At 41.2% G+C, this 15,959-nt stretch overlaps 4 protein-coding genes across 5 annotated transcripts in view; all 4 read right to left on the bottom strand.

Annotated features, from left to right (window-relative positions):
* Positions 1-15,959, bottom strand: part of LOC6496453 (beta-3 adrenergic receptor) — a 32,648-nt gene that overhangs the window by 4,205 nt on the left and 12,484 nt on the right. Inside the window, exons 2-4 of the mRNA XM_001960906.3 lie at positions 1,542-1,770; positions 1,348-1,473; positions 835-951 (exon numbers count right to left, since the gene is read on the bottom strand). Coding sequence (XP_001960942.3) covers positions 835-951; positions 1,348-1,473; positions 1,542-1,763 — 465 coding nt within the window. The 5' untranslated portion in view covers positions 1,764-1,770. The remainder of the gene's footprint in view (positions 1-834; positions 952-1,347; positions 1,474-1,541; positions 1,771-15,959) is intronic.
* On the bottom strand, positions 8,649-9,290 carry LOC6502585 (dynein light chain roadblock-type 1). Its single transcript, XM_001960905.3, has 2 exons — positions 9,076-9,290; positions 8,649-9,024 (listed from the first exon to the last, which is right to left on the bottom strand). Exons 1-2 carry the CDS (start codon positions 9,159-9,161, stop codon positions 8,709-8,711), a joined length of 402 nt encoding a protein of 133 aa, XP_001960941.1. The 5' UTR covers positions 9,162-9,290; the 3' UTR covers positions 8,649-8,708.
* Positions 9,300-10,321, bottom strand: LOC6496452 (leucine-rich repeat-containing protein 40). Of its 2 annotated transcripts, none has more exons than XM_001960904.4 (2): positions 10,178-10,321; positions 9,300-10,127 (listed from the first exon to the last, which is right to left on the bottom strand). In XM_001960904.4, exon 2 carries the CDS (start codon positions 10,104-10,106, stop codon positions 9,384-9,386), a length of 723 nt encoding a protein of 240 aa, XP_001960940.1. In that variant the 5' UTR covers positions 10,107-10,127; positions 10,178-10,321; the 3' UTR covers positions 9,300-9,383. The 2 variants fall into 2 exon arrangements, with proteins under 2 accessions (XP_001960940.1, XP_032306494.1); XM_032450603.2 differs by having other exon boundaries at positions 9,300-10,116; positions 10,178-10,259.
* LOC6496451 lies at positions 10,421-11,878 on the bottom strand. Its single transcript, XM_001960903.4, has one exon. It carries the CDS (start codon positions 11,755-11,757, stop codon positions 10,549-10,551), a length of 1,209 nt encoding a protein of 402 aa, XP_001960939.1. The 5' UTR covers positions 11,758-11,878; the 3' UTR covers positions 10,421-10,548.

The following is a 15,959-nucleotide window of genomic DNA, read 5'->3' as shown; positions in this document are numbered from 1 at the left end:
AAAAAACAGCAAACCAATTTTATGCAAATATTTTTTCCCAACTATTGGAATTTCATTTTAGATACATTTTTTTGGATAGAATAAATAAGTAAAAAATGTAAAATTAAAAAAAAAAATGTTATTTTTATAAGGATATTTAACATTCGTTGGCTCGAGCTGTCTTGGGATTGTAGTTTCCCTTTTTTGTTTACGGTCCCGGAGCTATAAATTACGGCGTAAGTGTACGAAACGGAATGAGAAATAGAGTTGGTGGCTCGTTTGCTGCTCTTTGGTCCTGGCTGCGGTTTCCGTGGGAGGTGCCGCTTCATTTGCCTGCCTTAGTCCTGGGAAAAATGGACTTTGCTGTGGTCGTCGCCCTTCGTCGAAGTCATTGCGCGTAAAAAATGTCTAGGCCAACTTTTTCCTCTACTTTTTTTTTATCTTTATTTTATATACTTTTCGAATGTCTACTGTCGACTGGGCTTTCACATTTTTATTTTTATTTTTTGTGTGTGCGAGTGGGTATTTGTGTTTTATTTTTTGCCAACTTTGCTTTTTCATTCTTCATCTGGTGGGCGCTTTGTTTTGCACTTGCTCCTGCCTTTGCTTCCATTTGTTTGCTTGTTTAATGACTGCCAAGGAGCTTAAAGCCCATTATCCTTATTTATGCTTGCGTAATTGGCTTCCATTGTCCCGGACGTATTTTTATTGGCGCGTGATTTTTCGTAACAAAGTCAAATCTATTGTTTACTGTCCATCCTTAGCCCGCTCAGATATCTCAAGGATCGCTCAAATGCGTGCCTTATCGGAGTGCCCCAAAAAAAAAGTGTTGTATAAATACGGATAACCACTTACCTTCTTGCTAGAGTGCTGATAGTAGCGCCGAGGATGCAGGGCACACATGTATCTATCGACGGCCATGCAAACAAGGATAACAGCGCTCTGCTGGGAAAGCGCGCCGCGGAGCAGAGCCTGGGAAAAGGAAAGAGAACTTATGCTATCCGTTTTAGAATTTCATTATTTATCCAGATAATATATACGAGTTTTATTTCGCACAATGGGTATTTTTTCTGTAGCCCAGCTTTGCTTAGTAAATGAAAAAATTGTAATAACATTTTTTTTAGAGAAACTAATATGGAAACGTTATGGAATGCAGGATTAAAATGTATAATATACAGTATACAATATAAAAAAAGCTACAAAACAAATCAAATAGTTTTTCCGCTCAATTGTTTAATTTAATTCTTCCACAATGTATCACACTTCATTGTCCTGCTTTGGTGAATGGAGTTAGCGACAAACATAGTGTCAAACGACAAATTAACGCATTTCCGTAGCCGGATCCACCTGTTGGCCACATCCACTTACCTGTATCTGACAAAAGATCTCTCCGTATGGCCAACAATGAAACAGTGCTGGCATTAGGCCAAATGGTGTAATTAACAGGCCGATTGTTAGGTCATTCAGGGCCAGGGAGGTGAGAAGATAACGTGGCTGCCAAAGCACAAATACGATTGTTTAGCTTTTAAGCGTATAGGTAGAAGTACCTGTGACCCACTTACCTGTTGATGAATATAGGCGGCATACCGACGATTGTTAATGACGAAGATGACCAGACAGTTGGCCCCAATTACCCCGAGAGTCAGAACCAGGATGAGAACCGCTTCGATGGTCTCCGCGATTCCAATGTGAGCGATGAAGTTGTGGCCCGAGTAGCGCGGATGCGAGCAGCTAGAGTTTTTAACGGCGGGCGCTACCAGAAGTGAGCCAGTCTTCAGATCCATAGTTGAGCTGAAAAGGGTTACAAAATGGTATTTTGAGGATCAACAAAAAATTTTAAGCTAATTAATTAGAAGCCTTATAAAAATTTAATTTAATTTCTCACTGTGTGTTTGTATGTGACAAGACAAAAAGACCATGAGGTCTGTAGTGGGATTTAGATTGTCTATTTTTGCTTTTCGGGCCATTTTGCCATCCGACCACAAAAAGCCCAACGAGCAGTTTCTTTCGTAGATGCCTTCCGTTTCCGTATCCGCTTTCGCAGGAAAGGGCGAGGCCGGGTTAGAGGCAAAGGAATGCAAAATGTCCACTATTTGTTACGCCATAATCAAGTCAAAGCATGTGAAAGCGATGCCGCGTTGACGATTTATCAGCCGTTGTGGCGAGGAGGGAATTGTTCCAGGGACCTAGAACAGGATGATGAGTCCTTGCCGGCGAAACCGCAATCCTGTCACTGTACAAAGAGACACTATTCGCTGAAACAATGGCTCAACAATGGGCCCAATATGGCGGCACATCCGGTTGACGTCGTCGTCGTCTCCTCGCCGAAAATAGCACTCTGACATAATGAAAGTTAACAGAATAATTGGATGAGACTGGGTGCGCAACAATTCTCCGTCCGTCGGCATTGTTCGCGATAAATCAAAATACTCCGGCTGTGGCTCTACTCCGGTTCTATTTGCAAAACCCCTGCAACCCCCCGGTTGATATCTCTATTTAACGAACCGTCTGTGAATGTGAATCTATACCTCGGTGTTCAGTGCTTGACGCTGAAAAATGTGTTGTGCTAGGAGACAGATTTAAAAAGACTTCTGTCTGCCTGACTGCCTGTCCATCAGTCCGTTTGTCTATTTGTATCATTTGTTTGTTGTCGCATCTCTTATTAAGTTTTGCCACGCATATATAGCCGAGATCCCGTAGTTCCGGGGGCCTTGATTTATCGTTCCCCGTCTAAAGTCGCCAGAGAGTCGGTATGTCGGTCTGTTGGCGAGCCGCTGGGTTTTATGCTAAGTCCACAAATCACCGCATGATATATAACCGAACCGAACCGAACAGGAAAACATTAAGCTCACCCAATAGTCCCTAGACTAGATTTAGTACGCTAATGTGGGGTCAGGAGATATACATATAGTTGTTTCCTCAATGTCCTTGCTTTATAGTGGTGGCCCCTAGGTCCAGACTGAACAGGTTTTTCATTAACAAAAGCGTTTTACCAGCGGTGGCAATAAATCCCTAACTTTTGTCGAATCAATTAGAGACTGGTTAGTAACTGGGGTAGCCGGTTCCGCCTTTCCAGCTGCCATTCAGCCACACCGGCATGTGGGTGTCGTTGGATAAAAACCAATTTCAATTTCCAAGTAATGAAAGAGGAAATTCGCTTAATTCCACGTATTGTTAAGTCGGGCGTAATCGAAGAGTAGCAACTGCAACTGCAAAAACCGAAACACATGCACGAATAGCGTATTACAGATCCTGGCACTGTGCTAGCAGACAGACAGAGGTCCTGATGAAAAAAGAAACTCCACACCGAAATGAACCGAAACCAAGCGAATCCAGACGCAAATGCAAAACCGCGTAATTGTTTTAAAAATGCACAATGAAAATGGCAATAAATGGCAGGGCCAACTGGTAAATGGTAAGCTTGAAAATGGGTAAAGTCGGCTAAATGGTAACAGCCCGGTCATGGGCCAATGCCATTAAAATAAACGAAATTTCCATGCCAAATATTTTGGGACACCAGAGTCTAGGATGGGATGCGAAACAGAGTCATCATCAGCATCAGAGTACTACAGGAACTGGAAAACCGCAGACCTAGAGCTCGTGAACCCAATTCGATGACAGTGGCAAAGACAAATGCGGAATAAATAATTTAGTTGCCGGATTAGAGAGCCGCAATCCGATTTTGAATTTACACTCAAGTAACAGCCATTAGAGGCGAAACTATTGCATATCATTAGGTGCCACCGCAACTTTGCATCGGATTGAATAAACTTTATGCAATCAGGCAGCCATTGTGCCGCCCAGTTGCACGTCTCCTGAGTTGGCTTAATCCACGCTCAGAATTATAGCAGTTGCTTGGTTGTGGATTTTTGGGGCCAAGATGGAAATTTCAGTTCGCAATGACCCGCCAAATGATAAGGAAATATTCAGCCATTTGAAGGTAAACCAGTGACCTCTATATTACGAACTGAAAAATCCTAGCCTCAGGAGAATGGATATCCCTCTCCCAGAAAAGGGCCATAGAGTTCAGCTTTAAGGAAAAACAGGGCCAGGGAACCCCCGAAATTGTTGGACATAAAAAACAATGCCACAGAACCAGAACACCAGAACGGACACAGGCTGCAGCTGGACCAGGAAGTGGAGAATGGAGAGGACACCGATTCCGCATTCCCAGTGCGTTTTGTCCTGCCAGAAAGGATGTGTGTGTGCCTATGTATGTGTGCTGGTCCTCTGTGCGTGCGTGTTAATGCACGAAACCGTAACGTCAAATGGAAAAAAAATAGAAGCCACCCTGACGATGCATTTCATGCACATTTACACCCAAACCGTCGTGGGAAAAGTTGCATCAGCAAAGCTGCCGCTGCTTTGTTCTTAAGCCAACGCTGACAAGTCAAAATGAGTGAGTGTGTGTGGCAAGGACATTGCACATGCAAATTTGCGAGGAGCATCCTTGTTTTTTTTTTCTTCCAACACTTCCCACAGCACTCTGGCTTATTTATAAGATTTGCTTTGAGGCCAATCGTTTCGCACATGGCTCCGAGCTGATTTCGTTTGACAAAAAGCTGCAACCCCTTGACTGATTGCCCACCCCTCCCATTTGCACCGCCCTCCATCCGTCGTTCTTGGCCAACATGATGGCAATCGCTTAAAGCGAAATTGTGGCCAAAGAAATTGTAAGCTGTAAATTGACTTGTCAGGGCCACAGATTGCAAGATATTCAAAATATCCACTCACAAAGTGTCAAGACATTGTCAAACAATTTATTATTGAGTAAGCCTCTGAGCCACCTGGAATCGTTAATTAATAGCCAGGGTATGACACATGAAAGATGAAAATCATTTGACGCCAACATGTCGTATACGTGATGACATCAAAGTCGCTCAAAAACGAATTTCAAAATGAAATGCTCCCGTCACCCTGTCTAATCCGACTGCTTCTTTGCTTAAAAATAATAAGTGATTTGTTTACCTCAAGCTGCTGCCACATGAGATACTTTTGAATAATTTGTTGGGAGAACGAAAGAGCTCTTCATTCTACGAACATAGAGTCTAATTTGCCAAGTTTATTATGCAAATGAGTACATAATATACCCAATAAACACATTTTGTACTGCACTTTAATGCAGCCAAATTATCTCCCATTATTGGCGTGTATAATAGCTATACGTGGTGGTTTTTTTAAATTATTTAATGCATACACAAATCAGAAGCACATTAAATTATTGATTCACTTATAAAGCAAATAATGAGCGATGAAAACCTTTATCTGGTGGCTGCTTTTTACATTTGATTGGCATGCAAATTTTAACCATACCACCCAAAAAGGGGAACCCTATCATCGTAAAACTGAGAAACATTCACGTATTCGGGGCAGATACAAAAGTTTTCAACCCAAAACGGTGAAAACGGAATTTAATAAATACGTGCAAGGCATTTGTGATTTTTATTCGAAGGCATAAGGCGCTCAGTATTCGCAAAAAAATAACGAAAAACCTAAAAAACTTCCCAAAATAATCACCCGCTTGGTTGCAATTAAAGAGCTCCCCGCAGCCATAAACTGAATCCCCAAAAGCACATTCAGACTTTATACATACATTGTACGTATATTCATATACATATATATATTGTACCTTAATATATGTGTTTTGGGTGTACGGCGGATACAACATTTGCATTTGGCATGCGTGGTCACGTACTGGGGAAAATGGCGTAAATGTTTTAAAAGTTGCATTAAACTTGTTATGAAGTATTTGCCCTGCAAAAACGAAAGGAGGCATCCCCAGGATGCCTTTTCACCTAAACACTTATAAGAAATTGCAATGCCTGTGCGACTGTCGAAAGAAATTAGCAGAAACCATTTTCGAGTGCTAATTCCATGGGCTTATGGGAAGAGAGGGTTTTCCAACTCTTGTCATATGAAGTCTCAACTTTAAAGAAATGTTTCCATAAAATAAGGATCTGAAAATATTCATTTATTTTTGGCATTAACTTCCATCTGCTTGTAGCTTTTCTAAAATGAAATTTCCTTGATATAATTATTATTCCTGACGGGATGATGGGCTTGGCTGAATCTTGGCCTGGGAAAATCGTCAACCACAACGACATCATATTGCACAAAGTTATCTTTGGCTTTGGGCCATACCCGGCTCTTGTTAGTTTTTCAAGTACGAAATAAGCTGAGTTTCCTGCTTCTGGCTTTTGCAAAATCCACCTGGCTGGCACACGAGGAAAAGCTCATTTGGTAAGTTTTCTCTTTAAGCCAGACCATGTAATTAAAGCCAGGCATTCTGCTACACCCTTTCTTTCTTTTGGCCAGAAATTTAAATAGAGAGATTATTAACCCACAGCCGCTAGTTAAAGTTAATTAATTGGGGAATGAAAAGTATTTTGCTCGTTGCACAACATTTTCATTATCATATCAACATTTTCCGCATTTGTGGAACCAATACCATTAATTAAATCGAAGGACTTATTGCATGAAAGCTTGGATTTGATTGGTGACATTCTCGGGTTCATTACAATGCCTTAAGAGTTGGAGGCTCAAGGACCACATTATAATTGCCGCTTAATTGGAAAATAATTAATGTGAAAATGCCTTAAAACCAGTGGCTTTTGTTTGAAAGAACAATGCCCAGTCCCTCCAATTTCGCCATAACTTTAAATTACCGCTTGCGACCCACTAGACAGGGATCTAAAATGTATAATTTTTATTAATATTGCAAATGGCACTTTAGTTTTCTGTGCTCGTGACTGATTTGATTTCGACTGACTAATTGGATAAGTAAGCCAGCCAATGGCAGCCAATCAATGTCAGAAATGCATATAAAATATATCATTAATTGCCAGGGAGCCCGGAAAGGATGGTCTGTCCCTTAAATGCTTCCTCATTTGCAGCGTTCGGCATCATTTTTAATCCCGAAAAATGGTTGAAATGAAACTAATTAAGGGCAACACATGTTGAATTGGCCAGGCCATGATGAATGTCCTCCAGGACCATTACTCATTCGAACTGAAAAGTACATGAACTCCAGTCGAATATCTCAGATTGAATAGTTTAAGTTTAAACAGTGGTGGGTGAAATTATTAAACGCAATTGTTACATAAACTATTTGTTAATGTTGGCGATGTTGTTTCAATTATTTACCTTCATTACTAAGGCTTGCCATGTGTGCGCACAAAATAAATAAATTCAGTTTGTAATCGGATTTGGGTGGCGGACAGGTAAACACAAAACATGTGCTCATTAAGTTTTGATCTTCCAGTAATGAGCATTTGGTTTTTGGTCAAAATCAAAAGGCTGATATTGGTATTGCCACACCTTTTGATAACGTTCAAGTGTCGTTGCCTGGCCAAATAGCCCATAACCTTTCCGGATTTATTTATATTTATTCGGGGAATGCAATTTCACGACTCATCGCATCGCCAGACTTTCGACACATTGCTTTCTGAAGTCCTGAGGCGAGTTGACAATTTTCGCGTGACAGCCGCCACCGCCATGCTGCCATAACTTAAAGTATAGACTTCCTTAAATATGTTTGGTAATTAAAAACCCAGCGTTCGTTCATACTCCGTCTGAGTGGCTGGGCTGTGTAAATTCCCGGCACTTACATTATTAATAACTCTTGAATATTCATTGAAAGTCAATGCAATTCCGTTTCAGATCGGAGGCGAAACGGAACGAAATGCAACGAAATCGAAGCGAATAAATTAAATGTCAACATATGTCGAACCCTGTGAAGTTCGGTCACTTAATCACGTTGAGGAACTCCACAATTTGCCCCTCTTTTCATATTTTTTCACCCAAATGATGGATGTCCCCGGAATGGGCCTGAAAAGTCTTAATCCTTGCCTTTGGCGAATGAAAGTATTTGTGTTTTAGCGGATTCAGTATTCAGTGACAGACAAACCATAAATATTTGCACTGCACTGAATAATGAAATGATACCAGGACGGCCAGTGGCAGAACAACAAAACCCATGTGTATAGGCATTGGAGCTTAAATGGCCGTAAAATACATAGTATAAAGCCGCTGGACAAATGTCACCAGTGCCCCAGACCAAACAACAGGTTCAATTCGTGTAACTACGCTTAATTTGAAACTAAAACAAAGGCCAAAAAACCGTCGCACAATAGGCATTAAAATAAATACAAACTCATTGTATGACTTTGCTATTTCCGGCCTCAGGGGCGAAATTGTCCTCACTTAATACACTTATTCAAGGGTGATGATACATTTTGTAATGCATTCTGTTACTAATTAAAATATGAAATATTTTATTACAGCTTTAGTTTAGATTGTATTCAGCGTATTTACTGAAATCTTTAAAGCCTTTATATGTAGGAGTAATTAAATTGCATTTAACTAAAAATATACTATTTGTTTTTATTTAAATATCTGGAAAATGTCATTTAAAAGTAGAGACCCAAACCATAAAACCATGGAACTAATGGAGGAAATGGTATTGTCATTAGTAACGTGGCCTTTTTTGGCCGTAATCGGATGCAGCTGTTTAGTTTACTGTGTTTTTCATTTTCAATGAAGCCTGCATCTTGGTTTCGAATTGGACTTAGTACTGAAGGCCAACGTCTAGCAAAGATTAATTGACGATGTCTTTCCTTTTGCATCTTAGTCATAAAGATCTAATTGAAGGAGTTTTTTATGAAAACCGATTAATCATTAGCGAGTCTTGTAACTTGCTTGCTTTAAATTTAATTGAGAAATAAAACAAACTATTGCTTAGTTCCAAACTTTCGGCGGAATCTCTGAACAACAATCAAGTTAAAATCACTGCCCAAGGTCATGTGGATTTCACCGATATTAGACCGTATACGCATAAAGGTGATGTCATTGGAAGGATCCAGATCTCTGACCACATTTCGGGCCATAAATAGAAGAGGTTTCAGGTTGCTGACATACATAAGAGTGCGCTTCTGGGAGGAGGTGGAACGCAAGGGTACTCCCTGGGCATCCATAATGATAATATCACGGCCACCGCGATGGGCGAAGAGGCTCACGAAAGCATCGTCATCGTAGGAACGGTCTCGGCTATCGGGATATACTTTTTAAGAAGAGTATTATTCATGTAATAGTACTCACGGTGGTGCCTTTTTGGAGACTGCAGCTGATTTTGAGGCTCTTTGCGATGGCCGTTCTACGACCGACATCTTTGATATTCGAGACATATTTTTTGCTTTTATGTGATTTACCTTCACTGATATAGAGTTATAGAGTTGTGTGCTTACTGATTCCTACTATATATTTTATACACTAAACATTAGTGACTAAAGTTGAAAACAAACTCAAAGCATACTATAGACAAATTATTGTTCAAAATGTTTAATTTTACAGTAACCAGTCTCATATGTACATTAAAATTTTGTGTTTGAGAAACCTATATATCTGATTTAATTTGATGGAATGCGAGTACGCAGGTATCGCAGAACCTCTGCAGTTCCCATTGAAAGAATCTGGTGACGTGGTTGACGGAATGGATTGCCCCACAGCTCCAGCTCCTTGAGGTTCTTTAGATTGCCCAGAATCGGGGGCACCGTTTGAAGATCATTGTTCTTTAAATTTAATGAATGCAGCTCCTTCATGCCGCCCAGACCCATGTCAGAGGCGTCGATGCTCTTGATCTGGTTGTCGTGGGCCAAGAGGGTCTCCAGGCTCTCCAGCTCGTAGATGCACCGGGGCAGGTGGTCAAAGCGATTGTAGGATATATCCAGATATTGCAAAAGCTGGAGACCGGCCAGTTCCATGGGCAACTCACACAGTAGATTGCAGGAGAGGTTCAGGGTTGATAGCTTTGAGAATTGCGAAATGTTGGTGGGCACATAGGATATTTGGTTTTTGGTAACGTCCAGTTCGTTGAGCAGTTCGCTCAACATTGTGAGATCCTTGGGCAGCTCCATCAGCTGGTTACCGTCCAGGCGGACAATATTTACCAGCTCCTGGCGGGCCAGTTCAAAGACCTCCATGGGTACCTCATTGATTTGGGCACGTGACACCTTCAGGACGCGAGAATTGCGAAGGACATACTTATCGGGAAAGGGCGACTGAAGTTCCACAGATTCCTCCTTGCCGCCCTGCATGCGAGGGCTATTCAATCCATCTCCGACCAAAGTCATTGCGAATGTTCTTATAAAGGTCTTTTCGGTGGTTAGTAATATCAGAAGTATTACAAAAAATATAAACTCACTTGATTTGGCAAAAATAAATATTGTAAAATCTTATATGCTGACCCAACTCGAGGAAATTTTATACTGAAGTATGTTATTTTTAAAAGGTTATTATTACTGTCAAAAGTGAAAGTGTAAGCCAAGGTTACTTTGCTTGGCTCTTTAATTTCACTTTTCAAAACTCCATTAAAATTTTAATAAATAATAATTTAATAAACCCCCTTTCATATTCATTATATTATAATAATAAATGCCTCATTTTATACTTTCAATAATTTATTTAATGTTCCGCTCGAGCTAACAAAATTAGTGTTCAATTAGTGTTCAATGATTTTAGTTACATATTAGATTAGAAAATGAATCGTTATAGCCGGAAAATTTTGGGACTCTTTCAAAGTACGCCACAGTCGGTCAGTATAATCATGTCGTGCTTCATGGGTAGATGTCCAATGGCCTCCTGAATCTTCTCCAGGAGCTGTAGACCCTTCCGCACCTTCCCGAAGGCGATTCTCCGGCCATTCAGAATGGAGAGTGGCTTGAAGCTGATAGTGAAATTGAGCGCAGTCCGGGGACTGCCGCGCACATACCGACTGGGGAAGGAGAGTATGCCGGCGTCCACGCCATGGTTAAGGACATCAAAGTCATGCTCAATGTTGTAGAGGTCCATGCTTCGGTCCGGGTCCATAGCTATCATGCCCTCCAGCCAAATGGGGGCCAGCGCCCGGGAGAATTTGATGGAACGATTCCGGCGCTGGGTGCAGATCCTCATGAACTCGAGCACCACCTGCGGGCAGGCCTCGGTAAACAGCTGGATGCATAGGCGGCCCTGAAGCCGACTCTCCGGCACCTCGAGGTCGAGGTAGATCTGCGGACGAAGCAGTTTGCAAAGGTTGCTCACATCGCACTTCTCGATCAGGCTCTCGTAGCGATGGAGCACATGGAGCGGAATCTCGTAGCTGAAAGTCCCGCTGACCTTAGGTTTGTAGCGACGCGATTTCCCGGCCTGGGGATCAAAGAGCTGTCCACCCTTGTGGAACTGCTTGTTGGACTCCAGTTGGCGTCGTTCCTTATCCCGGGCCAGGCTGACGTTGCGCCATCTTCCGGCGGCAAGGCGTTCCGGCGACTTCGTAAATGTCCTAAGGTTGTTGTTGCTCTTCTTGTAGAGAGCGGTCAGCATCTCCATGTATGAGAGTTCCATGCCGTTGCCCTCGATCTTGACCTTCGGCGGCGGCAAGTAGGTGTTGACCTTGCCCTTGATATTCGACATCCGGTCACGGTGCTGGCGGTAGAGCTCTCGCTGTTCATTCATCACTATGTGGGACCGGGTCTTAGGCATCCGGGACATGGGTACGGGTATCAAGCGCTGGTGGTGGCGATAGTTGTTCTGCAATGTCTCCTTCTTGATGTTAAAGGTGTGCCTGGAGACAGGCTCTTCCACCTGTCCATCCAGCCCCACGAGATTGGGATTGTGGCTATTGTAAACCGGATTGGTCATCGTGTAGGGACCCCGCTTGATGGCCGCCACGTAGGGAGTCATGGAGCTGGGAATCTGCGGTATCTTGCCACGACCGGAGCGCGGAGCATCGCCACGGATAAACATAATCGTATATTAATCGCTAACACTTGAATTTAAATTTGTTAATTGTGGTGAACTCCACTTATGCGTCCGGTTGGGAAATATTTTGTGTTATGAACTCGATTGGGGAATGTGAATTAACGCCAATAGCTGCCTAGATCTGGGCAGTGTACATTTTTTTCAATAGTCACTTTTTTTTTTAATGCCAGAGAATGCAATTTAAAATGTCGCCAACAGTTAGACTCATCAGGAACTCCGGAAACCATACAAATTATCTGCCTAATGCTAATTTCATTAACTGACACAGACCGTAAAAACAAAACATAATTAAATGCCACACAAAACGCCCGGGTTCATATCCTTTGATGTGGAAAACTGAATGAAATTGCGCTTTTTCTTTATAAATCATTTATTTGTTATATTTCACTAGAGCCGCTAAAAAAAATGGCCAAGTTCAATTTAATTAATTTCCAGAAATTAACATTGCTGTGTTCTGATTTAATTAAAAAACAGCCATACACATGCCATTTTAGAGAAAAATATTTGTACTCGTCTAATTGTATGTCCGCAGTAAAAAAAATATTTACAAATGATTGTCACCATGATTTATGATAATATAAGGGATAATACAACACCCTCTTGGATTAAAAAAATGAGCAACCGCAGAATGAAAGGCTTTTATAATCCGCCCAATATTGTTTTTGTGCTTTTGACATATTTTTGCTGACTGTTTCGGCTTTTTTTCTGCCATTTCCATTAAATTGAGCATAAAATAGTTCTGTGTTTTTCCTCAATTTTCCATTCAATTGGTATTTTTGTAAAACCACTGAACCGGTTCTAAAAATTGACAATTAGCGGTTATAACACATGAATGATTTTGTCAAATAGCTAACATTTTGTAAAGCTCCCATGAATTTGGTAAAATGAGTAGTTAGCTATTTGCTAATTTGCACATGATTTTGTTGAATTTTATACTACAAATATTTTTTTAGGAAATCCTGATTCAAATCGGATTAAGTCATATTGATGGCATATGGTGTCCTTTTATTTATGGAAGCATAAAAAATATCCGATTTGCATTAATTGATTGTTAATATGGTTGGGATTTCGTGGTCACAATTAAATGATTAATGCGATTGTGTGTGGCATATACACATCCATATATATATATATATATATAAAGACTTTGATCCCGATGGCTGAGAATTAAGGATAAATGCGCTATAAATGGGTTATATGTAGGGACTTACAAACATAATCTGATGCATTAATGTCCTCCACTCAGCCGATTATGAGGACATCAACTGAAGGGCATCAGCTTCACCTCGTCCTGGTAAAGTGTCATTAGGGCAACGCTCTTATCTCCGAACAATCAACGTCAACGCCAGTGGGTGGTGGGTCGGCTTGGTGGTTGGCTGACTTGGCTTGATAGACATTGAACCACTTAAGCGTTTTTTTGTTCTCAAGTGTCACAACCACAACCACACCCACACAGTGGAAGTACGGGAACATGAGATGCATCAGTACTCATATCATCCAACCACTCTACCATTCTCATGGCCTTCAAGCTTTCACCTCCACTTTCACCGCCACCTGTGTCAAGTCCCGTATTTTGCGTACTGTCTCTATTATCATGCTCTCGCATGGCATGTTCACATTTCATATTCATATTTCCCGTCCCGGTACATCTTAAAAAATGTGTCAACAATAAACCCGTACACATGCGGACAAGTGACTGCAATTCGATCAAATACATGCTCAATGCTGTTGAGAAATTTTATTTATTTTGCGGTCCAAGTGGGGAATATGGAAAATATGCTTGGCATCTTCAATTTCAGACTTTTCAGTTTGAAGTTTCTATCTGCTTGAACTCAAAGCTATCGACCTTGTGCCCCCATACTATTGTCGCAATATATTCCTAACTGTTTCCATTTTTTTTATGGCCAAAAAACAGAAAAACCCAAGGACATGGCTTAAGAGCATAATGGATCATAAATGCTTCGGTTGCCAAAATGTGATTTTATTTTGTCTGCTCTGACGCGTCCCTTGCCGCCATTATTTCGGCATCTGGCTTATGGAACCTGTCTTATTGCTGTCCCAGCTTTAATCTTAAATATATACATATATATTTTTTGTATTATACTCATATGTATGTATATTTTTATGACACACTGTGGCTCCCATGGACAGGAGCACTTTGGGTTTATCATATTTTTTGCGAGCCGTAATGCACAGGGAAAAGGCAGACAGAATGTAATGGGCCTCAAGATTTTTGGTAAGACAGCAGAAAAAGTCATGCAAATCAAAATGTGACAATATTTAAGCAGAGATTTTCCAAGCCAAGAGCTCAAGAGAGAGCCTGCACTTCTTTCGGGCCATTTAATCAGCTCTAATTGGCTCATTGCCTGCCGCGCCTTGGCTTAAATGCCATCAATTTTGGTCGCATGACTCCTTGGCCGACACTCGTTGAGTGTCTAAATTGGTTGAGCCCCAAAGCCATCAGTTAATTAATGCCATTAATGTCTTAGCAGTGGCTCCCGAAACCAGTAATTAACCGAGTTGACAAATCAAGTTTGGCCCTCAGAGGGGATACGATTCAGGAATATAAAGGATTATATCAGTTGGCAAGGAGGCTTAATTAACAATAAGCTAAGGTGTTAATAGACCGACGACAAGGAACCCAAAAGTTTGAATCTGTTCCCAACCTCCCAAAATGTCACCCCAAAAATATTTAATCTAATTCCGAAAACGGAAAATGGAAGAAGTGAACCGTAGCCAGGTGGTGGGCTACCAGGTAGATCCCCCACACATTAAAAAACGATTTCAAAGGTTTAGGCTTAGAGCCGTCCTTGCTGGCGCTTTCGTCCTTTTTGGGAAACCAAATGGCTTACCTTTTAGGCCCAAAACAGCGGAGACATAAAAGATGGCAAAAGTAGATGTCAAAAAGCTGTCGAGCCAAAGATGAAGATACTTGGATACAATTTTAAGTATCCATGTAATTCTTAAACAATTTATTAGGCAAACAAACACCCAAAACAGAGCCAAGTAATTAGGTTAATGTGTCGAAGGAATTTAAAATTAATCTTTAAGAAATAATGTATTTCTTTTTTGTGTAAAGTCACATGGAAAGAGCTTCAAAACTGACAACCCTGAAGTTTCAGGTAACTCCAGCGTTAATTAAATTTTGTGAAAGACTCCGCCCATAAACTTTCTTTGGGGCTTTTGGCCGGGCTCCGACCAGGACCATTTAAAAGCCGACTTGGGGGGAGGGAAATGCATAAACGCTAGCGTACAATTTGGGCTTCCATCATGCAGGCTATATGCAAACATGTGAAGCCTGTGCCTTTACCACCATCTGGCTGCAAATGCATCGAGGCGGGGGGCAAGTTGTGAGTGTTCCTGAGACACTCACAAAGGCGTTTGTGTGCGGCAACACACACACTCTACTCCCCCGGAGTAGGGAAAGTGGTGGAAGCGAAGCTTACAACAGCTACAGAGCTGGGTCTGAAAAGCCATTTATCAAGACATTGCATAACAATGGGACCGTGTGGAACCCATAAAGGATATTCAAAACGAGTTAAGCTTTATGATTTGAACACGTGTTAACAACATAAAAAGCAAGCAGGAGAGCCAGCAACCATTTTGCCAAAAGCAGAAGCGAACGAATTCCACAAGGGCAGCCAAGATTGTAAATATCATGGAATTGCACATTGATTTGGTGAACCAGAAGTAATTGAATCGTTCCTGGTCTGACTTTCCATAGTTCCCCATCTAAAAAGCGTAAAAGAAATACACTTTTTAGTTACCTTCTAAAGCAAACACTCTACGAACTGCAAAGATAATAAACACTGCATCATCCGACAAACATTATAACTTTTGAATGGTAAAAAATATTGCCGCTAGGCATGCGCATGAATGCAACCCACAAATTGCCAGGACCAAGGACCATAAATTAAGAGTCAAAGCAAAGGATATACCATAGCCAGGGAGCGGAAAATTTAGCCAAGTTTGCTCATCACCACAAAAAAGGCGGAAGTAACTAAAAAGGTAAGAGATTAACTAGAAAGTTGGGCTTGGAATAGGGTCTAGAGATATTATAAAAATTATTTATTTTGCTTCAGGCGAGTGTTTTAAAAACTTCCGCTTCGAATTCCACCATTAAGGGAAATAATTTCCTGCAGCCTGTTGCACACATCCTGTTGCAGGAAAATAATATACCCGGGCCA

The sequence above is a fragment of the Drosophila ananassae genome, chromosome 3L, assembly GCF_017639315.1.
Source record: "Drosophila ananassae strain 14024-0371.13 chromosome 3L, ASM1763931v2, whole genome shotgun sequence".
NCBI lineage: Eukaryota > Metazoa > Arthropoda > Insecta > Diptera > Drosophilidae > Drosophila > Drosophila ananassae.
This window is presented reverse-complemented; position numbering and strand designations above follow the sequence as displayed.

Excerpts from the sequence above, each read along its gene's own strand:
- LOC6502585 (XM_001960905.3), bottom strand. The coding sequence starts at position 9,161 with ATGTCTCGAATATCAAAGATGTCGGTCGTAGAACGGCCATCGCAAAGA. Across the intron at positions 9,025-9,075 it reads GTCTCCAAAAAGGCACCACC|CCGAGACCGTTCCTACGATG; the intron begins GTGAGTACTATT and ends ATATCCCGATAG.
- LOC6496452 (XM_001960904.4), bottom strand. The coding sequence starts at position 10,106 with ATGACTTTGGTCGGAGATGGATTGAATAGCCCTCGCATGCAGGGCGGC.
- LOC6496451 (XM_001960903.4), bottom strand. The coding sequence starts at position 11,757 with ATGTTTATCCGTGGCGATGCTCCGCGCTCCGGTCGTGGCAAGATACCG.